At 27.6% G+C, this 26,479-nt stretch overlaps 2 protein-coding genes across 2 annotated transcripts in view; one reads left to right on the top strand and one right to left on the bottom strand.

The window, feature by feature from the left end:
* The window catches only part of LOC122509769, a 44,261-nt gene extending 32,688 nt beyond the window's left edge, over positions 1–11,573 (bottom strand). Inside the window, exon 1 of the mRNA XM_043624010.1 lies at positions 11,416–11,573. Coding sequence (XP_043479945.1) covers positions 11,416–11,573 — 158 coding nt within the window. The remainder of the gene's footprint in view (positions 1–11,415) is intronic.
* A 525-nt stretch (positions 11,574–12,098) lies between these two features.
* LOC122509768 lies at positions 12,099–21,331 on the top strand. Its single transcript, XM_043624009.1, has 6 exons — positions 12,099–12,219; positions 17,489–17,631; positions 17,800–18,241; positions 18,551–18,931; positions 19,142–19,423; positions 21,288–21,331. Exons 1-6 carry the CDS (start codon positions 12,099–12,101, stop codon positions 21,329–21,331), a joined length of 1,413 nt encoding a protein of 470 aa, XP_043479944.1.
* Positions 21,332–26,479: the final 5,148 nt, after the last annotated feature.

Here is a 26,479-nt window from a genome sequence, read left to right as displayed (position 1 = left end):
ACCTAATACTCGCGTAAATTTCAATCGAATTGAATTCTTTCTTTTTTAAATCAATTAGTAACATTCTATTAATAAATAAATAATAAATAAATAATATATAAGGGACATTCCACGTCAACACGGACAGAGCTCTAAACAAAAATTGCTTTGATGGATTTAAACGTTCTAGGGCTTAAAAGATTTCTACGTTCATGTACTTTAAGATGCCGATGGGCGTTTTTTGCAAAATTCCATTTCCGATGCCAATAGAACTGTCAAAAGTCAAAAGGTCCAAAAATCTCACAATACTTTTATGAATTAAAAGCAAAAAACGAGGTAAATTATTCTGTAACTCATTCTTTATCAGTTTTTAGGGTTCCCGAATATCAATCTAAAGTTTTTTTTTAAAAATCCAAAATGGCGAATTCAATATGGCAGACAAAATTCAAATTTGATCAGATTCGATGAAAACTTGTTACTTGGGGGTTTTTAGGGTCGCTGATTACGAATCTGAAGTCACTTTTTAAAAATTCAAAATGGCGGATCCAATATGGCGGAAAAAATTTTCAAATTTGATCCAAATCCCTTAAAACGTGTTACTCGGGGGCTTTTGGGGTCGCAGATTATGAATATGAAGTTACTTTGTAGAAATTCAAAATGGCGGATCAAATTTTTTAATTTGATCAGATTTAATTAAAAAGTGTTACTCGGTGGTTTTTAGCGTATCTGATTATGAATTTGAAGTCTCAAACACAAAGTAACTTCATATTCATAATCTGCGACCCCAAAAGCCTTCGAGTAACACGTTTTAAGGGAATCGGATCAAATTTGAAATTTTTTTCCGCCATATTTGATCCGCCATTTTGAATTTTTTAAAAGTGACTTCAGATTCGTAATCAGCGACCCTAAAAACCCCCGAGTAACAAGTTTTCATCGAATCTAATCAAATTTGAATTTTGTCCGCCATATTGAATTCGCCATTTTGGATTTAAAAAAAAAACTTTAGATTTATATTCGGGAACCCTAAAAACTTATAAAGAATGAGTTACAGAATAATTTACCTCGTTTTTTGCTTTTAATTCATAAAAGTATTTTGAGATTTTTGGACCTTTTGACTTTTGACAGTTCTATTGGCATCGGAAATAGAATTTTGCAAAAAACGCCCATCGTCATCTTAAAGTACATGAACGTAGAAATCTATTAAGCCCTAGAACGTTTAAATCCATCAAAGCAATTTTTGTTTAGAGCTCTGTCCGTGTTGACGTGGAATGTCCCATAAATAATAAATAAGTAATAAATAAATAAAAAATAAAACTCGTAAATTTCAATCGAATTGAATCCTTTCTTTTTTAAATCAATTAGTAATATTCTATGAATAAAAATAAATAAATAATAAATATTTATAAATAAATAATAAGTTATTAAAAAATAAACAAATAATTCGTCTGCGTAAAATAAAATAAACAAATTAATGTCAAGTTAAAAACAATAAAAAAATTAAGAAATATCTCAAATAAGTTCCTCGTAGATTATTTGACTACTTTTTAACTACTCTGATTTGTTCAACAAGTCCTACTCGACTCGGATAACTTTGTCCAGTCTCGTAACGCGACTGCGCGTCCGGAAGAGTGGATTTGTCAAAGAGCACCCTCCATGTTTGTAGCAAGTGATAATTGTAGAACTAGGTCTTTTTAATAGTCTTTTTCATAGTTTCAGGTTTTATTGCATGTTTATTAGTGTCATTTTTGTGGTTTAAGGTTTGTTTGTTTGATTTGTGTTTTCTGTTTTTTTAGGTTTAAGTAAATGTAAATAAGTTTCTTTGCGTTTCTTTTTAATTTTTTCCTTAGGTTTAAGTTTATAATTCCTTTTTAACTATGAAAAAGACTATTAAAAACACCTAGTTCTACAATTATCACTTGTTACAAACATGGAGGGTGCTCGAACGACTGCTGATTTAAAAATGAGACTCTTAGAACCCCCTCTTTGACAAATCCACTTTTCTGGACGCGCAGTCGCGTTACGAGACTAAAATGTTACTTTTCCATCATATATTACTTTTTTATTTTTCTATTTATCTGATTTATTTTAACTACTTTTTGATGATTAATACAAGTTGTTTAATTTAAAGTAGGACTTGTTGAACAAATCAGAGTAGTTAAAAAGTAGTCAAATAATATACTATGAACTTATTTCAGATATTTCTTAATTTTGTTGTTTTTTAATTTACATTAATTTGTTTATTTTATTTTACGCAGACAAATTATTTGTTTACTTTTTAATAACTTCTTATTAATTTATAAATATTTATTTATTTTTATTCATAGAATATTACTAATTGATTTAAAAAAGAAAGAATTAAATTCGATTAAAATTTACGAGTTTTATTTCTTATTTATTTATTATTTATATATTATTTGTTTATTATTTATTTATTAATAAAATGTTACTAATTGATTTAAAAAAGAAAGAATTCAATTCGATTGAAATTTACGCGAGTATTAGGTAATTTTGACCGTTACCTTGTACACAGAACCTTTGCTTCAGTGCGCTTTTTAGCCCTGTGCGCAAAGACAAAAAATACAATATCTCTGAAAGTTTAAGAGTCTCCATCGATTTCTTTATGTCAAAATAGTCGTGAAATCCTAAGGAATCAAAATATCGCTATTAGAAAAAAATTAAAGATACGCTTATAAACAAAAAATTTGTTTAAACAATATTTTTTTTATTTTTTATTTAAAACAAAAAAAATTTTTTTTGCAAATTTTTTCATTTTAATTGTTTGTAAATAATAAGTAATCCCTGAAAAAATAATTAAAATCCATCCATATGTCTCTGAGATATTGCGTTATCAAAATTTCAAAAAAAAATTTTGATAACCCTGAACAACCACAAATTTTTAAAATTTTCAAAAATCTTTTTGGAATTTTTATTTGCTTGTATTTCCCTACAATTTCTCAAAGTTTCGCCAAAATCAGAGAACTGAGGGACAACTTTGATTTATTAGGTATGATTTGACCCATATACATTTCAGAAAATTTTAATACATTAGGAATTTTTTGAAAAATTTTGATTTTTCTCAAAAAATTGAATTTTTTGACATTTAAAAAAACGCAAAGACTAAACTTCTAAACGGTTATGTAAAATATTCTAGAATATTATTGATTGGGTAAAAATCTTGATATATATTCTAGGAAATTTTAATACACTTCGTATTTTTGAAAAATTTTCATTTTTCTAAAAAAATTGAATTTTTGATGCGAAAAGTTCCGCCAAGTAAAAGATGTTGTGAATGTCTAAACAATTAGTAAAATAAAAGTTTACCAAGTAAAATTTATAATTTAAATTTTAATAATGATTGATTTTAAATATTTTCTCTCCTACACAACTCGAAGTACATATTGCAGTTGAAAAAACAACACGGGCTTGGCTGTTATTGTACAATGCGGCTTAATTACATTTCCGAATTAAGTCAATGTTCTTCATTGCATTTTGAATTGTAACAAATAAAATTTAACTTCATAATTAACATTCACAAAAAACGAAATCTAATTACTCGTCATAATAAAAAATTTCTATTTCAGCAATTTAAAAATCTTGGCGTCAATACTTTCATTAATTACAAGTTAGAAGCATTATTGACGCCAAGATTTTTAAATTGCTGAAATAGAAATTTTTTATTATGACGAGTAATTAGATTTCGTTTTTTGTGAATGTTAATTATGAAGTTAAATTTTATTTGTTTCAATTCAAAATGCAATGAAGAACTTTGACTTAATTCGGAAATGTAATTAAGCCGCAATGTACAATAACAGCCAAGCCCGGGTTGTTTTTTTCGACTGCAATATGTACTTCGAGTTGTGTAGGAGAGAAAATATTTAAAATCAATAATTATTAAAATTTTAATTTTAAAATTTTACTTGGTAAACTTTTATTTCACTAATTGTTTGGACATTCACAACATCTTTTACTTGGCGGAACTTTTTGCATCAAAGATGTTTTTGTTGGGATTTTAATTGTTTGAAATCGTAAAGCATTTTAATTACATTAATTTAGGTAATTAAATAAAAAGATATTTCGGAGTTATAACCGTTTTTTATCTTGCAGAAACAAATATCAAATTAATAAATTATAAATATGTTTTTAAAAATTAAAATTGAATTTTTAATACAATTAACTTAGAGTAATGTCACTTTGAGTGAACCGCCTAAGCTTTTAAGTTATCAGACAGCGAAAGCGTGAAATAAATAGTGCGAATAGCAGCACCGCACCTAGAAACCGTTAAAAATTAAGTTCCGCGATAAATATATGGTGGATATCACGTCAAAAGTCCACCCAAAATAAAAATGTTGTCCAATTATTCTCAAATTTTTTTTATGATATGCCCTATAGGTTAGTAATTTATCGGATAAATTTTTTTGAACTTTATAAAAAATTGTCCGAGGGGGAGGGGGTAGAAGTTCTGAACTTTTGCGTGACACGCTCCACTTTGATTACTTCTTATAATTAGAGAAAAAAATTAAAAAAAAATTAGAATATGGGTTTCTTAGATTTTTTTATGGGCTTTCGAATGGCAAAGTCTATTTTCAAAATTTTTTTTATTTTGACATAAAATTGAAGAAATAAAAATAAATTTTTACTTTTCGCATCTTTGGGTCCATTTTTTCTTTTTCCTTTTATTTTTAACCCGTTATCTGTTTGCGACCCAACGTTGGGTCGTGAAAAAAGATGGCCCAGACTGTTTCCGACCCAACGTTAAGTCGTGAAAGTTTTATCAAAAAATAGAAATTTGTTATTTAAATTATAAAATAAATTCTTTTATATCATTATTCACTTACTATAGGTATCAATGTTACTAGAAAAGGTAATAAATAAATAAATGTTTATTATTTTTAAGTAATATAACAATTTAAAAGATTTTGATGGACATTTTGGAGCACTAAAATGAATATTTTTTCAAACAGCGAAGGGGTTAAATAAAAGCTGAGCTTTTTTCTGATGAAATACTTGTTTTCCAAAAAACCGTTTTTTTGTTTTCAAGAAATGAATTTTTGAATATAGCGCATCACGTCGTCGCGCCGCAATTTAATTTATAAAAAGTTCCATTGAACTATTTTCTGCATTTTACGGGGTTAAGACTGACATGAAAACAATATAATGCCTGCATTATAGTTTTTTTAATTTTTTTAATTAAAAAAATATTTAATTTTTTAAAATTTTTAACAAAAATTTTTTGCAATTTTATTTTTAATTTAATGCTTGTATTTTATTTTTTTGTTCGCTTTTTTTACTTTAGGTGTTCTCAACTTTGTCTCTGCATTTTTTGTTTTAGTGACCTTACTTTTTGAATCTATTGATGCTGGAAACTCTACATTATTAAAATCCAACGAAGTTTTTTTAAGGAACAATTTTTCGTCATTTGTAGGAATATCCTGTCAAGTCAAAAGATTAGAAAAATAAGGGTACGAATACAAAAAGTACAGAGACAAAGTCGAGAACAACTAAAGTAAAAAAGCCAACAAAAAGAAAAAATAAAATACCTGTTTTGAAAATGTAACGAAATCAGTATTTTGAAATATTTAAAAATCGGAGGAAACTTTTCAACATCAAAAAATAAAAAAATGAGGAGAAATGAAAATAAATAAATTGTAGGCATTAAATTAGAAATACAAGTCTAAAAAAAATTTTAAATAAATTTTGTTAAAAATTAAAAAAAATTAAATTTTTTTTAATTTAAAAAAATTAAAAACACTATAATGCAGGCATTATATTATTCTAATGTCAGTCTCAACCCTGTAAAATTCAGAAAATAGTTTAATGTAACGTTTTATAAATTAAATTGCGGCGCGACGGCGTGATGCGCTATATTCAAAAATTCATTTCTCGAAAACAAAAAAACGGTTTTTTGGAAAACAAGTATTTTATCAAAAAAAAGCTTAGCTTTCATTTAAAAATAAAAGAAAAAATGGACCCAAAGATGCAAAAAGTGAAAATTTATTTTTATTTTTTCAAAATTTGTGTCAAAATAAAAAAATTTTTGAAAATAGACTTTGCCATTCGAAAGCCCATGAAAAAAATCTAAAAAAAACCCATATCCTAATTTTTTAAAAATTTTTTCCTCTAATTATAAGAAATAATCAAAGTGGAGTATGTCACGCAAAAGTTCAGAACTTCTACCCCCTCCCCCTCGGACAATTTTTTATAAAATTCAAAAAAATTTATCCAATAAATTACTAACCAATAGGGAATATCATAAAAAAATTTTGGGAATAATTGGACAACATTTTTTTTGGGTGGACTTTTGACGTGATATCCATCATATGAGGATGTCCTAAGCTGAAATTTCAACTTCTTGAAAAAAATTGAAACTCAGGGAATTTGTTGTTCTATCAAGTAGAAATGTGCCCCAAAAAATATTTTTGATTTCTTCGAAAATTTGGAGGTGGTAGAGGGGGGTCAATTTGACCAATTTTGCTAACACCGGCTACTTTGTGAATTTTTTCTGAACATACTTGTAATGGGAAAATTTTTTTAGAATATGTTTCTGAAAGGTTTTTTCGTCCTCTTTTGAATGGTGTATTTTATTTTTTAATATTTTAAAAATTTACCCTAATTTATAATAATTAATATTTAATTTTTAATATCCCAAAAATTGGTCCGTTTTATTTAAAAATAAATTATCGCAATCGAAAGCTGACGTTTTTTCCTATCGGCATGTAAATTTTCAGAATGCCCTTTTTTTGAGTTATTAAATTTCAAAGAATAAATTGCGTCGCGGGCGCATCGCCTCACGCCGGTTACCACGCGGCTCAGTGCAACCGCGACGTAGCGCGCATCAAATTTTTGGGAAATTGAAAATGAAATATTAATTATCCAGAATTAGGGTAAATTTTTAAAATATTAAAAAATAAAATACACAATTGGACAGAGGACGAAAAACACTTTCAGAAACATATTCTAAAACTTTTTTCCCATTACATGTTCAGAAAGAATTAACAAAGTAGCCAGTGTTAGCAAAATTGGTCAAATTTACCCTTCTCTACCCCCTCCAAATTTCCAAAAAATCAAAAATATTTTTTGGGGCACATTTCTACTTGATAGAACAACAAATTCCCTGAGTTTCAATTTTTTTCAAGAAGTTGAAATTTCAACTTAGGACATTACTTCTAAATGTAAATTTATTTACAATTTATTAAATTCTCAAATTGATTGCCCTTTCTTACTTAGTAATATTAACTTTAAAATCCCACGTCTTACCTCTAGGTCATGGTATCCTTTTTATTTGCGAAAGCCTACAAGACCAATTGGTTATATGTCTTCGATGTATAGAATGTGTAAAACCATTAACGATATATTTGAATGTAGCGATACTGATTTCGACACTTTTAGTTTAAATGCTTTAGCTTGCAAACGTAATATCATTTCACGCATCATAGCCCTGCGACCATAAATAAATTTGTATTTTGATTTTTTTCTCTAATTCCTTTATCATTTTTGTTTTCTTTTGTTCCTCATCTCTTCGCCTACTTTTGTTTATTTGATAATTGCACACATTTTTCATTTATTTTATACATACTCCCTTTTTTTGTATTATTATACATGAACATGAATTACTTTAATTTGTAGTGCCTATAATAATGGCTTACCTTTGGTTGTATTTTTTGGTTCAAATAAAAAAAAAATTTGGACGTTTTTATAATGAAAAGTTTTGTTATCACGCGTAGTTTTTAAAACAAATATTTTTTAAAAAATTTTAAATAATTTACGATAAGATTTTAAAATTTTAAAAATAAAATTTCATTTTTAACAATGTATGTGAGGCATTCTGTGTAATGCGTGGTTGCTATGTTATCAGGGGCTCAATTTTTTTCAGTATAATTTTCAAATGGCAATATCTTTTACCCATATCAATAGATTTTAAAGTTGTATAAGTGTTTTTAGTAGAGAATTTTCCAAACTTTTGAATGAAATTACTAATTATTTAAAAAAATGTAGTTTCATCAAAAAAAAAAAATAAAAAAATTTTTTTTTTTAATCTCCCTCCCTCTTTCCCCCCTTTAAATTTTTTTAAAAATACCCAAAAATGTTCCTTATTTTATAAGCTTTTTATTCCTCAAAAGCCATTTTGGGACATTGAAATGCGTACAAGCTACCAGATGATTTTGTAATTTGGTGCAACTCATCAATTTTGCCCTTATTATTATAATTTTTACCATAGTGTTGTGCAGTGACTGTCAATTAGGAATTTTTTAGTAAAATATATTGTTTGGAACATGGGAAGTAGGTGTTTCACATTGCACTATTAAAAATTCATTATTTAAAAAAAATCTAGACTTCAAATCTGTGTTTAATTACTTTAAAAAATACTGAATCACTATATGTATTAATTAGGGTGGTTCTTATTTTTGAAAAATTTGGAATTTTTTATGTTACCGGCCGGAATTTGAATTAAAATGCAAAAAAATAAGCTACCCACAAGAACAGCCCATTTGATAAATATTAACCCGTGCCGACGAAGGGTTAAAGTTTAAATGGGGTTTAACATGGGTTTGGTGCACTTCTGCAAACTTTGTATTATAACTTTTTTATTTCTTAAAAATTTGACTTGGGTATATGTATTCCCACAGTTTTTCATACGCTGAACACGAATATGATGTCAAAAATATCTTTTGACAGCTACCAATTGTCAAAAAGCTGTCAAATTTTGAAAATGAGAGTTTTAACGACTTTTACAATAACTTCTAAGAATAAAATAATAATAATAAAATACATTTTTGGCTTGGTGGAAAACTGTACCTTTTCAAGAATTCGTTGTAAACAATACCATTTTAAAGTTTATTATAAAACATACCATTTCGATGAAGATCTAGAAAAGCGTTGCATTAAAGAATTTATAATGATTCACAAGCAATTAATTTAAATTATTAGAAATTTTGAATTAATACATTGAAAAGATGAACAAGAGAATATTTAAAATACCGCTTTCTAAAAATGCATAACCTTATTTTATGTCTAGCAGCAGTGTTGACAAACTTGGAAAAAAGAAAAAAAAAATTTCTTGAATTGGTATGTTTTAAAAACATTTACCGAAATGGTACAGTTTTCCACCAAACCGACGACATATGGTGATTCAGTACCCGCGTAAAAAAATGTTGGCTCGCTAAAAGCTCGCTCCAGGCTCGAGACTTGGTTGAAGCTAAAAATTCATCTAAAACTTAAAACTCGCTCAAGGCTCGAGACTTGGTTGAAGCTAAAAATTCCCCTAAAGCTCAAGGCTCGCTCAAGGCTCGAGACTTGTTTGAAGCTGAAAATTCCCCTCCCGCGTAAAAAAATGTTGGCTACCTCAAAGCTACCCCAAGGCTACCTTAAAGCTACCCCAAGTCTACCTGAAGGCTACCTCAAGGCTACCTCAAGGCTACCTCAAGGCTATCTGAAGGCTACCTGAAGGCTACCCCAAGGCTACCTCAAGGTTTAGACTTAAAATTGATGAAGGCTCAAATCGTACCTTAAACTAAAATTTTGCTCAAGACTCGCTTAAATCTCAAGGCTCACTTGAAGCTCAAAGCCTAAGACTCCTTCAAGGCTTACTAAATTCTCTAAAGACTTATCTTAAAACTTAAGGCTTGCCTCAAGCTTATACTTCGTTTAAAATTTAGGACTAACTCATGGCTCAAGACTCGAATTCATGATTCGAAATAAAGCTCTTTAAGAGCTTTATAAGACTAGAAAATTCTAATTCCTCAAAGATAGAATTCATATTCAAAATGAAAAAATACATTTTTTGTTTACTTACCAATAAACATGAATAACATAAAGCTTCAACAAACTTGAAAAATCATTTAAAACTTTAAGCTCACTAGCGTTGCAAAGTTCGATTAATGCTTGATAAAATTGAAAAATTTTATATTAACATTTTTTAATATTTTACAATAAAGACATTTTTATGAATTTTTACATTTAAAAAAATTGTGTTCTTTATTACAGATAAGCAATAATAATCGATTCTTAAGGCTTGAGTAATTGAAAAATTAATTGTTTAAATCCCAGAAAATAAATAAAAATTTTTATATTATAAAAATAAAAAAATTTTTTCAGATCGGAATTTTTTAATGTAACAAATTTTTTTAAACTTAAGTTAAAAATTATTATACACATTGCATATTTAATAACTTTAAGTCATTTTATATTTGTAATTTTATTTTTTTTATTATAACCTTTTTCACAATATAATCATTATGTTAACTTGTGTTGACATTTTTGCAAATAATGATAATAATAATGATAATTTGAAGTAATAATTATTGACAATATTTATACATTTAAATTGTAAAATAAAAATGTTATTAATAGAATTCGTAAAACTTTAATTGTCGTAATGTAATATAGTGATATAAACACAAAAAATTAAGGTTATTATTTTACTCAAAAAAAGTTTCATTAAGGGTATGTGGAATCAGCCAACTTCAATTAATACATGTATTAATATTCCGACCGGTTTTCTAAAAAAATATTTAATAAATCTTGACAAAATATAAGAAAAATAATATTTTATTTATTGAGGCATGGATCTCTAGTCCAATTAATACAAAAATTTGCTTTTAAATATTATTTTTCATTTAATAAAAAGTTTGATATTTTTTGAGAAAAAAAGACAATCAAATACAAATTAATATTGAAAAAGATGAATAAATTTATATTTTTCTATGTTAACATTCATTTTTTTCAATGGCAATTTGTATTCGATTGTCTTTTTTTCTCGAAAATTGTCAAAAAAATGAAAGTTTGAATAGAAAAATATAAATTTATTCATTTTTTTAAATATTAATTTGTATTTGATTGTCTTTTTTTCTCAGAAAATATCAAACTTTTTATTAAATGATAAATAATATTTAAAAGCAAATTTTTGTATTAATTGGATTAGAGATCCATGCCTCAATAAATAAAATATTATTTTTTTTATATTTTGTCAAGATTTATTAAATATTTTTTTAGAAAACTGGTGGGAATATTAATACATGTATTAATTGAAGTTGGCTGATTCCACATACCCTTAAAATAATAGAATTCTGGTTATTCTAATCGGAATAGAATATTAAATATACCCTTACTACTTTTTCTGTGTAAAAGTTTCGGAAATTCTGATTACAAATTACTGGTTGTATAAATTTCTTGTAAATTTAACCAAAATTATTTAACTAGAATTCTCTGATATTATTAACCAAAAAATTTCCAGTTAATTAAACTAGAAATTTGTTAACTAGATGTATTTAGTAACAATAATCAAAACTTTTTTTGAGTGTTAAACGACAAAATCGAATGAAATAACCTGCACATTGATTACAGTGAAATCATTCAAATTCGACAGTATTAACTGGTTCAGCTGCAAAATTTAATACGGAATCTTTTTTAACTTGAAAGGTAACTTGAAAACATACGCACTGCAAATTGTTCACATTTACAATCTCGAAAGCATCTGGAATTTGCGTAATTTTATGAATATATTGTACTTTTATATGAGGAAATGTACGAAGAGCAAAATCATCTTCAGAAATTGTTGGTTTTATTACCGCATAGTGATTTGCAGGACATTCACACATTTTTTTACAAAAGCAGTTTGTTACTCTTATAAAAAAGTAAATATTTCCTATTTTTAAAATTCCGCTATGGAAATATTTTACGCATGTGGAGTTCGTTTTTTTGGCGCGAGTATATTTTTCTGAAGAAAATACAGTTTGACTTTTGTATAGTCTGTGAAAGATTTTAATTTGCTCTCCATGGATATTATTACGAATAATAGCGTCTTGTATAACAGGTGGTATAACTAATTTTGAAACATTGCCAATTACATATAAATCGTTACCTATTGTTGTTAATTTCATTTTTTTAGAAGGAGTGTGTAACGTTTTACAAAATGTATGCGCTTTTGAACCTTCCTGAAGTCTTTCATTACTTAAGGTATACGTATTTATAAATAATGACATGCCATAATATATTTGCAATTCTGCTGATTTACTTCCTTGCACGAATGCTTTAAGTTTTCCGTTTATATCCTCAAAGGGAAAACAACTATACACCCATATTGGTCCTTTCGTCCGATCGTCGTCTGCAAAGTGGAGTAAAGAATGTATATTGCAAGACATTGTGACGATGTGAATTATTCACACGAGACATTTCTGTCGAAAATTCTAAATCGTCGCGCCATCCGTCGGAAAAGCCCCGAATTGACAATCCCAGTGATAAATGGTAATTGAGGGAAAGCTAGTACCGCCGGATGACCCACTAGTTGAGCGAAAGTAGGTCGCGCGGCTAGCTTAACGAGAGAAAGTGGTAGATGGCGGGGCCAGTACCATTATTTTGAAGAACGAGGAGAAGAAGAAGACGGGCCACGAGGAAATTTCGGGACGCTACAGGTGTCCTATACTTTCGCCGCCATAACGAATTTTGAGATTGCCGCGCCGGTACTACGACCGTCGCTGTAAGAGAATTTTCCGTTACCGTTTTGTTAATTTTGTTGTTGAGCGGACTATAAGTGAAATATATAACGAGTGTGGACGATAACTGTAATAAACGCCAGGATTTAAGTGGAATAAAATACAAGTTAAAGAGTTTAAGTGAGTGACGTTTTGCCTTTCTTTTCCCCAATACCTCCCGTAGCAGACCGAGTGTCCCCCCCAAGAGTTGACGACCAAGAGAACCGGAGAAATCACGTTCTGTGTGGGTAACCAAGGGAAAGATCACCGTGGGTAAGTCGCTTGCCAGTACTAAGCCAGTCGTGTCTCGCCGTTGGCTTTTCTGCTGCCAACTGTTTGAGCAGAATTCCCTCTGAGTGAAAGAGAAACTCAGAGGTGTCGAAATTGTTTGTTGGTCGAGTCAAGTAAAGTTTATTAATTAAGCTTAAAAATTAATTGGCGCCTGACGGCGAAGTTTATTAACTTAAATTTCTTATTATTAAATTTGTTGAAAGCGTCGGATTTTGTCTGACGTAAAGCAGAAAGTTTATACTAAATTAAATTAGTTAAAATTGATACGTCACAACATATATTCAAGACCATATAATTGTCAAAATTTAGACACGAATTCGTTAAGGAGACGAGAAGAATCATTGATCATGTTTTCTGAAATGCTTTGTTCGCAAAGCAGATATATCCCTACAACCAAATTTTGATAATGATCGAAATATTGAGGATGTAAAATATCCTTTCTTAAAAACGAGGTGCGTAAGATCGACTAACTTCAAGTGTAGAACTTTTTCTTGATTGGCTATTTTTTCAAAATCCTTTATTCCTTTATTTTGATTGGATAAAATTCAAAATCCTTTATTTTGATTGGATATAATCGAGACGACATTACTTACTGATGTCAAAGCAGCTAACTTCAAGTGTAGAACTTTTTTCTCATTGGCTGATTTTTGGCTGATTTTATAATGAGTGTTCCTCATTGGCTGAATTTTATAATGATGGTGACCTCACACTTTTAAATTTTCGTTTTTCTCTTTTTTAAAATTAAAATTAAAATAAATTAATTAAAATTTATTTATTAACTAAAAGTTAACCAAAAGTAGTTTAGGATAAAAATAATTTTTATTTATGATTTGGTTTGTAATAAATGAAAAGTTTTTTAATAATAAAATATATTTAATTTTATGATTCATTTTAGACGCTTCAAAATTGTTGCGCGCGCATCTTTTTTTCCAAACAATTGTTTGTTCGCTATGTAACCTCACCACAGTGTGAAACGCATAGTTTTTTTTGGTTGGTATGAAAAATTACAAAATATTACAAGTGTCAGCAACTGTCAGCCATTCGCAAAGTGTGACAAGTGTATCGTTTCGATAAGAAGTATTGGCTGTTATTTGCTGAGTGATTTTTTCTGAAAGTGTTGATTGTGAATTTTGTGGTTTTGTTTTTTTGTACATTTGAAAAAAGTTGCAATTTTTTTGTACATTTGAAAAAAGTTAAAGTACATTGCATACGTTACGTACGTAAGTATTTAAATTAAAATACATGTAAATACAAATTAAATTTTTTGTTAATATTATTTGTATATATAATTATTAGGAAGAGTTTGTAAATATAATGTGTGAATTATTTGATTTATTAATTTAAAGGATTTAATTAATTTTATTAATTAAAGTTAAAGGTTAAAGTTAAATACATTAATTTAATTAAAGTTAAAGTTTTAAAGTTACAGTTTAAAGGATACATTAATTTAATTAAAGTTAAAGTTTAAAGGAATAAAGGACATTTGCCTGTTATTTTGATTTCTAAATGTAGAATATTGATTTTTTAAATTCTGATGTTTGTACATAATTATATTATAGTGGTAATAATTATTATTTAATATTGATTAATATTTGTTTTTTTAAATCTTAATTATTGATTTTTTAACATTTTGTTTTTTAACATTTTGGTAGTTAGTTATTATTTTGGAAAAAACTTTATGAATATTAAAGATGTACTAAAAATAACATGTGATTACGAGATACCAGATACTTGATAAACAGAGATTTAGTCAAGAGGTACTAGATTAACAGATACTCTATTAACAGATACTAGATTAACAGATACAAAACAGAAAAATTTACCAAAAATATACTTATATTTAATAATATTAATAATATTAATAGATGAAGATACATTCTTTACATTCTTAATAATCTTTAATAAGAAAGGATAAGATAAAAATTCCAGTTACTGTTAAATGTGACAATAGTAACATTATTTACATGTGTTCTGAATTAATTAATTTTATGAAAAACTATTTTTTAGAAGCGATATCTTTTCAATAAATTGAAAGAAATCATGTCGAACAAGGAAGGAACTGTTAATTTAAGTGTTACAGATTTTAATATTATACTTACTGAAGGAGGAATGTTAAATGATACTCATATTGATGAATTCGAAAAATTATTGAGAAGGGAATCAAATTCTGCTTTTAGCATGCAAAGCACTTTGTATTTTTATACGCTTGAATTTATTAGTCCGATTGAAAAAGGTAAAAAGCATATTCAAATACTTTTTAGTGGACCTATCAAGAAAGGTCATTGGATTTGCACTTATTATGATGGAATGAGACTTTATATTTATGATAGTCTTAATGAAGGATGTTTAAATGAAGATCAAAGGAAATATTTAAGTAGATTATATCCTTTTAAACCTCCAGTAGTTTTCACAACTGTTGATCAACAACCAAACAATAGTCTTGCTTGTGGAATATATGCAATAGCATTCGCAACATCGATATTTTTTAATATTATGCCCTACTCTGTCAATTACTATTATTATAACATGAGAAATCATTTAATGTTAATGTTCAAAAACAATCGTTTAAGTAAATTTCCGTCAGTAAGGTCGACTAATATTAGAACTATGACTGTTGAATGTAATTGGGAGTGTCTTCTTAGGAATCGAGCTAGAGAAAAAAGTTTCCAAAATGAAGAAAATAAAATTGTTGACAATAATTTATCATCGTTGAATTCAACCAGCAATGTTTGTAAAAAAAATTTTGTTGATAGTTGTTTAGAAGATTTGCCTTTAATTCCAGCAAATGATGTTAATAATATTTCTATTGATTCAAGCAATGGAATGAAAGATACAAGATTAATAATAACTCAGAAGCAAGGAGAAAAAAGAGCTATGGTTCATTTTCCTAAAGAAGAGGAAAAATATAAAATCATAAAACGTCAAAAAAAAGCTGCTTATCAAAAAAAATATCGACAAAAAAAGCGAGAAAATAATAAAATTGTTCGCTCTGAATCATGGATTCTAATGAATTCATTAGTGCAGAGCAAACTTTAAATACGAGACCCCAAGGCACATCTACAGCTTTATCATCAGCAGAAGAAAATATTTCTACTTCTAAAGTTAAAACGTCAATTCGTGACAGAAATGTTGCTTACAAGCGCACCTCTCGACAAAATAAACATACTTCTGTTCAAAAACAAAATCAGTCTGATATTATTTCAAAGTCACATATAGAGATGGGTTATTGTAATGAAATGAACATTACACGTGATCATTCTTATGTAAAACTTTGTGAACATAAAGTTAACAGTGAATTATTTATAAAATCAAAAACTAATGATGATTGTAATGATTCAAGAAATGTTACAAAATATACTAATTTAAAAAATGAAAATCAAGTAAAAAAAAGATCAATAATACGTTCTTTAGAGGAAGAAGAACAACATCAAGTCATGAAACGTCAAAAGAAAGCTGCTTATCAAAGAAAGTTTCGACAAAAAAAACAAGAGAATAATAGAATTCTTAACCCTCAATCACTTCAAACAAAGAACAGTATTATTACAGTGTCAAAATCAAATATAAATTCAGAAAAATCGTCTACAACTGTTACTACATCTTTGGCAAAAGATAATGTAACTGTTACAGCAAATTTAGCAAATACTAATATTTCCGGTCGTCAAAAAAATGTAGCTTATCAAAAAACTCATAGCCAAAAAAACGGGATTTTGCACAGAATCATAATTTCTCTGACAGTATTTCAGTCTCGCATATAGAAGAACATTTTGCTGGTGCGATGAACATTTCATGTGAGCATTGTAATGCTAAACATTTCCAAGCAGAAAGAGTATCTAATAAAAAAAATTCATTTCATGATTGTTGTAAACATGGCGAAGTCATTCTTGAAGATCTACCTGCTCCTTCACTCATATTACAAAATTTATTTGATGGTACCCACGAATTATCTGGGAATTTTCTTCATAATATACGACCTTACAATAATTCATTTGGTTTTGCTTCTTTCAACGCTAACTTAGTTAATTTTAACAATAGACTACCAGGACCATATTGTTTCAAAATACATAGTCAGGTTTATTATCAAATGAATACATCTTTGTATGCAGAAAGGAACGATACTCCTTCATTTGGACAGTTATTTATTGTTGATCAAAACGAAGCTTCCGAAATTTGTTTTAAGAATAATGTTCAATTAAACCGAGATATTGTTGATGGAATTGAAACAGCCCTTCGGGATTGTAACCTATTTGCACAGTCCTACCGTATGATGCATGAAAAAAAGTAAAAAAACAATGACTGAAAATAATGCAAAAATTTAGCCTGAGATGCAATTATTATTTTCATTAAAGCCTGGGATGGATAGTAGACGTTATAATTTACAAAGTGTCAATGAAGTTGCAGCAATTTTTACTACAACTGCTGATGGTGATATTCCAGAATCATATGTTACCGTATATAATAAGAATACAAAAAGTTTACAATATATAAGTTCTATGAATCCCAATGTTGAGCCATGGATATATCCTTTATTTTATCCACATGGAACAAGAGGTTGGGACAAAAATCTGACCTGCGCTAATACAAATAAACGTGTATCAAGAGCTGCATACATCAGGCATAGAATGGCTTCTAGGGACAACAATGTATTTTTAAAGGGTGGTAGATTATTTCAGCAATGGATTGTCGACAGTTATGTGAAAATTAAAAAGGTAGGACAAATTTCTGTCGAAATAATCAAAAGAAACTTCGTGCAGATACTTACGAAGGTCTAATTGATCATTTACAAAGAAGAGCTGATGATTCGAACAATGAAGTTGGGAAAATTGTAATACTTTCATCATCTTTCACAGGTTCTCCGAGAAATATGTTACAGCATTACCAAGATGCAATGGCTATTGTGAGAAAATTTGGTAAACCTGATCTTTTTATTACAATGACGTGTAATCCAAACTGGCGTGAAATTAAGGAAAATTTATTACCTAACCAAACTGCCTTTGACAGACCAGATATTGTATCGCGTGTTTTTACCATAAAAAAAGATAAACTTATTAATACTATTGTAAAGGAACAATTATTTGGCGAAGTGATTGCTTATGTGTATGTCATTGAATATCAAAAACGTGGATTGCCGCATATGCATTTATTAGTGACTTTGAAACAAAATTATAAAATAACAACACCCGAGATTGTAGACAAATATATTTCGGCAGAAATTCCAAGTCAATCAGAAAATGTTATACTTCATGACATCGTTATGAAAAATATGATTCATGGCCCACGTGGAAATTGGTGTAAAGATAATAATAGTAAATGTTTGAAAGGTTTCCCAAAACAATTCCGTTATGAGACAATAATGGATGAAAACGCATACCCAACGTATCGCTGCCTTAATACAGGACAATACGATCGCCTAAATGGAGGAACTACAGATAATCAATACGTTATTCCATACAATCCTACATTACTTCAGTTATTTAATTGTCATATTAATGTAGAAGTAGTTTCAAGTATTAAATCCGTAAAATATTTGTATAAATATATTTTTAAGGGACATGATGCTGCTGCTGTAGTAATTACCGATAGTAGTAATAATACAAGTTCTTTAGAATATGATGAAATAAAAAACTTTATTGAAACTCGATATGTTAGTCCTGTTGAAGCATGTGATAGAATATTTGTTAGACCATTACAGAGTAAAAGTCATTCTATTCTCCGATTACCTGTTCATTTAATTAATTGGCATACTGTAACCATTAGTGAAGAAGCAAATGATGATGCTATAAATGAAGCTTTACAGAAACGGACTATGTTATTAGAATATTTCGATTTAAATAGGCGTGATTCACAAGCTAGACAATATACATATGCAGAAATTCCATGTTATTATGTTTTTAAGAAAGAACGTGGTGAAAATGCATTAAAATGGGTGAAGCGTAAAGGGTCATTTAATGTCATTGGACGGATGTATTCAATTTCGCCCAGTCAATCAGAACTGTTTCATCTTAGATTACTTTTAATAGTAGTTAAAGGGGCTACAAGTTATGATCATCTGCGAACTGTCAACAATATTGTACATGACATTTTTCGTAGTGCATGTTTAGCATTAGGCCTTATTGAAGATGCTGGAGAATGGGAACGTGCTTTGGCAGAAGGAGAAGTATGGATGATGCCGCAACAATTAAGACGTTTATTTGTGCGTATTTTAATTTATTGCCATCCAGTTCATCCAAACGAACTTTGGGAAAAGTTTAAAGAGGCTAAGTCTGAAGATTATCAGAAAAATTATCCATCTAATGAAGCTCATAAAAGAGCATATAATGATATAATTAACTTTCTGTTGCATGAAGGATCAAATATTAGCAATTTTCCTGAAATGATACAGTTAAATGAAATAAGTATTGAAACAGAAAATCAAGCGAACAACGAAATGTCATTGCAACAACATAAAGAGATTGATGAAATGCAATATGTGAAACTGAATTCCAAACAGAAGGATATTGTTGATGAAGTATTAAATGTAGTTATTCAAGATAAAAGAATACCATCTTCTTCATGTTATTACATTGATGGACCATGTGGATCCGGACAAACTTTTGTTTATACAACTTTATACCATTTGTTAAGAAGTAAAGGAAAATGTGTTTGTACTATGGCATTTACAGGCATTGCCGCAATATTACTTCCCCGTGGTAAAAGTGTACATAAAACATTTGGGATGCCTGTTCCATTGTTCTATGATTCTACATCAAATATTAAAAGTCAATCTAAGGAAGCTACATTTTTGAAAGAGGTTGATGTCTTTATTTGGGATGAAGCTCCAATGGCGCCAAGATATGCTATGGAATTAATTGATAGAACATTACGCGATTTTATGAATGTCGATATGCCATTTGGTGGAAAAACTATGCTTTTTGGTGGTGATTTTAGACAATTATTGCCTGTTAAAGTTAATGCTACTAGAAGCAAATTAGTTAATTTATCTATTAAATCTAGCACATTATGGAGTCATTTTAAGGTGATATCATTAACAGAAAATATGAGAACTTTACCTGGTGAAAAAGAATTTTCAGAATATTTATTATCAGTTGGAAATGGTACTTTAAATGATAATGATAATAATATATACCAGAGTATTTGAATACTTTAAATCCATAAAATTTCCCGCCTTATGAATTACGATTAAGAGCCAATTGTATTGTCATGCTACTTCGAAATCTTAGTATCAATGAAGGTTTATGTAATGGAACGCGAATGCAGGTATTAGAACTATCAAACAATCTGCTACGTTGTCGTATTTTAACAGGTGATAAGGTTGGAGATATTGTATTTATAAATCGTATTACGCTGTATTGTGAGGATATTTATCCTTTTACTTTCAAACGACGGCAATTTCCTATAAAATTAGCATTCGCAATAACAATAAATAAAAGCCAAGGACAAACTTTTGACAAGATTGCTGTAGACCTTCGTAAAAATGTATTTAATCATGGGCAAGTATACGTTGCATTTTCACGAGTTAAATCTTGGGAATCATTAATTATATATTTAGGAAATCAAAGACCTAATTTACTAATCAAGAATTATGTTTACACTGAATTATTGAAATAAAAGTAAATATTTTTTCTATAAAAATGTCTGAGTCGTTATATATTTTTTTTCTTAAAAAAGGAGTGTATCTCAGTATGGCTGTCTTTACGCGTAAGACTTTCTTCGACGCTTCTTATTGGTAAATTACGTCATTTTTTGTAATAAGATTCACACGTAAGATTTTTTTACACGTTTCTTTCTTATCAATTGGTCAAAGACGTTTTAATTTCCTAATTTCAAATAATAGTTCAAACTTCAGATAATTAAGACACTTATTTGTACGTATTTTAATGTACTGCCAACCAGTTCATCCAAATGAACTTTGAAAAAAGTTTAAAGATAATATTTCTCAAGATTATTAACGAAATTTTGCATCCCATGAATCTTATAGAAAAGCATATATTGAAATAAATTATTTTCTTCGAAATGACGAAGTACTTACATTTTTTGTATAATATTTACATAAACCACACTTAAATTTCTTTTTTATAGCAAAAGTAGGAACGATTTTAAGAAACAAAAGTAAATTTTTAATTTAATATCCTCTGTTTATGGCTTTCTTTGACAGTAGAGATATTTTTTTACTAGCTAAGTGAAAAATAGTTGAAAATTGTTTATTTAGTAACGTTTTTCTTTCATCACTATTTTTTAAAATATAAATTTACTATGGAAGATTTTAAATGTTACAAAATTTAATTAACGAATAGATTACTTTGATTATAAAAAGGTTTTCTATAACTTCATCGTACAAAACTTTTTATAAAATGTGCCATTCTTGAAATATACGCTTTTCTTTAAGCAAAGATAACTGTTGTTTTTTTATCAAAACCATAAACTTTAGAAATGATACATTTAGAAACAGATAAAAACAGAACTAGAATTGTAAAGGTATAAAAAATTGTTTTACGCACAACATAGGCTATTATTTTATTAAATTGAATAATATTAAAAAATTCCTATTATCAGAAACTGTCACTCAAATTGATACCTTAACAAACAAAAGACTGTAATTTAAAGAATAAAAATGCAAGAGAAAAAACGCGCGCGCGGCAGCGCGCGATCGTTCTCGTCTTTTAAAATTGGCAGAGAATAGTAAAAAAAAGTTTTTAAGCTCCGACGCTTTCCAATATTTGAGGTGCTCTAAAATTGACCTTGGCTTTCTTTAAACAAATTACGGTGGTAAAAGACCTTTAAGTCTTTCATCGACCACACTAACAACATGAGAAACAGAAAACCGTTTACCGCTGTACTTTGGATTGAACCATAATATTAAAAGAGTCTTAAGAATTCCTATGAACACGCAGTGCATACTGTCTACGGCAGTAGTTCTTATCCACGAATAAGCTATTCTAGATAGGATGCTGGAACCTGTTACTCCTTTCACAATTTTATTTTTTGAGTCAGCAGACTGTGCATGAGTTAGCGTTTCAGCTTCAGTTCGTAGTGGTAAGATCGCTTTGTAAGGATACACTTGGCGGTTTTTTACTCTTTGTGAACGAATTTAGCACTTCTGACATCCATATTTGCTATTGTACTGCTGCATGTTCATAAATAGTGCTTTAGCAGGTAAATCGCACATCCCTGCAATAATTATGCTATGCACTATTAAAGGTTCTTTTGCTTCTGGTATATTGAAAGAAACTCCATTTAATAATTGTTGGACTTACTCATATGCTGATAATAAAAACAAATTTGCATTTGGTTTTTATCTCCAAACCAAAGCCCAACAATTATTAAATTCTCTTTCCTAAACCTTTCTTTATACGGAAGTTCATTGATCACTAAATATACAGGCCAAAAGGAGACTTTTGATGATTTGAATACTGGTACACCGTCGGTGTACCAGGTAAAAGAGATGTTATTTGGATTTTCTAAAATTCCACCTTCTTCACTTAACTCTTTGTACAATAAGCCATCGTAAATATCTTCGTAATTGTCCTCAACTTTCTTGACCTTTGTTTGTCGATAAGACAATTTTTCTCTGAATCCACGACGACTATACATTGCTTGAAGCTGAGAAATAATCGACATCGATATAAAATAATTTTGTTTCGTTAATTCCAAACATCTGGTGCATTTATTGTTTTCATTTTGTAAATCCTTGAATCAATTTTCACAATAGTAATTTTTACATAAAGAGGATTGATATTCTTCAAAATATTTTTTAAAAAAATAAAGAGATTCTACGCAAAAATTTGGCTGTGGGCAATGCATCGCAATTAAAGTTAAAATTGATGCTAGAAGAACACCTGATATATTGAATTTTGATGTCAACGCTAAAATGGACAACAGACTTTCTGACAAGGACATTGGTGCACCTGGATACAAAGGAGGATCATTTTCTTCAAAATCAATATTTATTTCTTCATCGCAACCCGAAGAGGTATCAGAATCAATGACTGGCTCTTTATCGGAAAAGTAGTTGAATTCTTCATCAGAAGATATGATGAATTCTATATCAATTAAAAGTTCTTAATTAAAATTAAATTTATTATTATATTATATATTATTATTTATATATTTATTTATTATTATTATATTATTTATTTTTATTTGTTAATTATTTAATTAGTAAATAAACACTGAATCAACATATTTTATTGTTGGATTTGTAATATTTTAAGAAAACACCAAAAATTTGAAATTTTCACATAAAATATATTAAAATTAAAATTTTTAAAATTAATTAATTAATCAATTAATTTAATTAATTATTAAATTATTATAAATTATTACTTATCAAAAATAAACTTTATTTAATTAATTAAATCAATTAATAAAACAAAACATTCAAAATTAATTAAAAAATTTAATATTTATTTATCTAATAATTAATTTTTTATAATTATTTTATACCTTCTTCGGCATTATCATATTCGTCATCCTGTTCTTCGTCAATTAAATCGCTATTTAATTCATTAACACTAATTTCGCTCTCTATTCCGCTTAGATCATTATTTTCGTTGTCGCTTATTGTTGACAATTCCTCATTACTTTCAATATTCAATTCTTCAATATTAAAAGTGTTATTGTCTTCGTTTATTTTAAAAGAACTTTCGCTGGAAATACTCGAAACGCTAACCTAAATTTAATGATTTCCATTATGATATAAACTTATTAATAAAATATAAAAATTTATTTAACCTTTAAAATTTAAGCATCGTTTTAGAATAGAAAATTTTTCAATACCAGAGGATTTATTAAATTTTAGGGTTAAATATATTTTCTAGAAATAAAAAAACTTTATGAGAAAAATGTTTATAAAAGCAAGTTACATCAGCGACATCTGGAATTTGTAATTCTTCAATACATATTTCGCTCATTTTATTCTTTGAAAAATTTAACGTCAATATTTTTACTCTTTGTAATTCAAAAATTGCAGATATAAACTTGCTGATACATTCACATTAAAACTATATTATCATTTGTTTACCTTCATTTATGTCATAGCAACGCATGAGTTTGAAGTTAAATTAATTTACATATTTAGTTTAAAAAATGTGGGTGCTTGTGCAATGGGTTAAGCAAAAATCAATAACTGTAATGAAAGAAGCTGAAGAATTAAAAGGAGTGGAAGAAGAAGAAGAAGCAGAAATAAATTATAATGGAAAAAAATATAAAGCAATATTGAAAATAAGAAGCGGTAAGGACAAAATATATTTAATTTAAATACATGAAAATCATTGATACTATTTATTTTGATTGCATTAAAATTAATTAAAATCTTATTTGTAGAAGACAAAAAATTTTTAAATTCTATAACCTGCACAAAGGAAGGAAAATTAAATTTTAAAAAAGTTGCCACAGCACAAAAAAGAAAAAATCCAAATGATGCAATAGTAAAAAAAATATTAAACAAGGACAAATAGAAATAAATAAAAAAATATCCGAATTACCGAAATATGAAAATTCCAAAATTTTATCAAAGAGAGAGCTACCTTCCAGAAAAGTTCGAAATTCGTTAGAACAAAGTGAGTACAATTTCCACCAAATTAAAAATAATAGTAGTAATTATAAAATAAAAAACATCCTTTACCACAATAATGTAAACAATAATAATACTAACAAAGGGAATTTTTTTTAGATCCGAGTACATCAGGTATCACGCACCGATCGAGAGCCATTGATTTTATCACCGACAATAATCACGCCTATAGAAGAAAAAAACATGCTCAGCCAAACAATTTTCTGGGTAAAAAAACATAAATCTTTCCCTTATTTAATTTTAATATATTTAATTTTTCTTTTCCAAATTTAATACAATTTCTTTGACGAAGTTTATAAACTTTTATTTACAAACAGAATGATTTTTACAAACTTGGAATGTTAGCTAGGACAAAAAATGAAAATATTATTAAAATTAATAACAAATTAAATTATTTATACACACAAATCTTTAAATAATTCCTGCTAAAATTTACAATGACAAATTTTTATAAATTTGAAAAATTATTTACTATTTATTTTTATTATTCAGGAAAAATTTAATTAAACAGATAAATTTATTTATATACATTTTTTATTTAATAAATATTTAAAATTTAATCAGATTTCTGATACAATAAAAATTAACTTAATCTTAGATTATGTGTGGCACACCAAAGCAAAGATCGAGATTTATGGATTTCGAAGATTCTGATTCCAGCATGGACGAAATTCCCGCTCCGAAAAAGAAAATTCGTTCCCATTCAATTAAAAACGAAAATTTTCTGAGTAAAACTAAATGTAATATTTTTTTGTGTTACACAAAAATTTAATTTTGATTTCCCATAACTTATCCTGACTTACTTCTTTTTTAAATAAATATTTATTCATTATTTTCTTTCATATGAATAAGGAATTTGAAAAGTTATTAATTTCAAACCTTTTTAAATTTAATAATTTCTAAAAATTGACACTGTAAATCCTAAAAAATTATTTTTCTGATTTCAATTTAATTTTCTGAAATTTTTAACTAAAATTCTCTAAATAAATTATTTTATATGTATTTTGACAAAATTCTTTATAAATATAGTAAGAAATACAAAAATTAATTTTTTCTGTGAATTTAAAGTTTATAAGGAAAACAAAAAAAAATTAAAAACGAGTTAATTTTTTAAATGAATTTTTAAAGCTTTTTAGACACTAAAATTCAAAACTATTTTATGAATTCCAAGAATTTAATTTTTTCTAAAACTTTTAATAAAATTTGATGATTTTTTCCTGATTTTCTTAATAAATTCTACTTTCCCAGTATTTTTCTTAATTTCCCTGATCTGTGGTAACCCTATTATTGTTAACTGTGGTTTTCTACAAACGGAAAATTATTACAAGTATTATTACAGTATTCGAGCATTAAATTGTTTATAAAGACGAGAATATTAATTATATTTGCAAAATTTTTAAATATTTTTTAATAATAAAAACTAAAAGAATATAATAATAATTAATAATTAAGAGAAATATTTGTTTTTTATTATTTAATAATTGTTAAATTTATTAGATGCATATTATATATTTATTATGCATATTATCGATAAAGACAATAACAGTAACCTAAAATCTAATCCATTGTCAGCCGAAAATCCACAGCATGCGCAGGTGAAATTAGTCTCACAGTTAACTGTTTCCGAAAAGATTGTTGATTACGACTTCGGCGATTCTGATGCCAGCGAGAACGAAATCTACTCTTTCAAAACCAAGAAAGATTCTGAATTAACTAAAAAAAACAATTTTATGGGTAATAACAAATATAAATTTTGCTTTATATAATTTATATTTTTTCTAGTTTTAACAATTTTTTGACGTAGTTTTGTCTAAAATTAGAAATTATTTTTACATGCATGGAAATTTTCATAAAAGAAAAAATGACAATATGTTATTAAAATTAATAACAAATGCTTATTAAAAGTATCTAATTATAAATGCACGCAATAATTTCCATTTCATTTTATAAACTTTAAAAATATAAGATTCTTTTTAATTAAAAAAATTACCTTCTTTTTTACTTTTAGTATTTTAGATAGATTAAAGAATTTACATTTTTTGTACTTACGTTTTAACTTTAAAATTGATTTAAAATCTAAATAATATAATACAAAAAATATTTGTTTTTTCAGATTCTGGCAGATCAATGCTTAATCCACAAAACACCGATAACGGCATCGTCAGTAACTTGG

This window comes from Leptopilina heterotoma, unplaced genomic scaffold, assembly GCF_015476425.1.
Source record: "Leptopilina heterotoma isolate Lh14 unplaced genomic scaffold, ASM1547642v1 Lhet_627, whole genome shotgun sequence".
Taxonomy (NCBI): domain Eukaryota; kingdom Metazoa; phylum Arthropoda; class Insecta; order Hymenoptera; family Figitidae; genus Leptopilina; species Leptopilina heterotoma.
This window is presented reverse-complemented; position numbering and strand designations above follow the sequence as displayed.

Excerpts from the sequence above, each read along its gene's own strand:
- LOC122509768 (XM_043624009.1), top strand. The coding sequence starts at position 12,099 with ATGTATATTGCAAGACATTGTGACGATGTGAATTATTCACACGAGACA. Across the intron at positions 12,220-17,488 it reads GACAATCCCAGTGATAAATG|ATACTTACGAAGGTCTAATT; the intron begins GTAATTGAGGGA and ends AACTTCGTGCAG. Across the intron at positions 18,242-18,550 it reads TAATGTAGAAGTAGTTTCAA|AATATTTCGATTTAAATAGG; the intron begins GTATTAAATCCG and ends CTATGTTATTAG.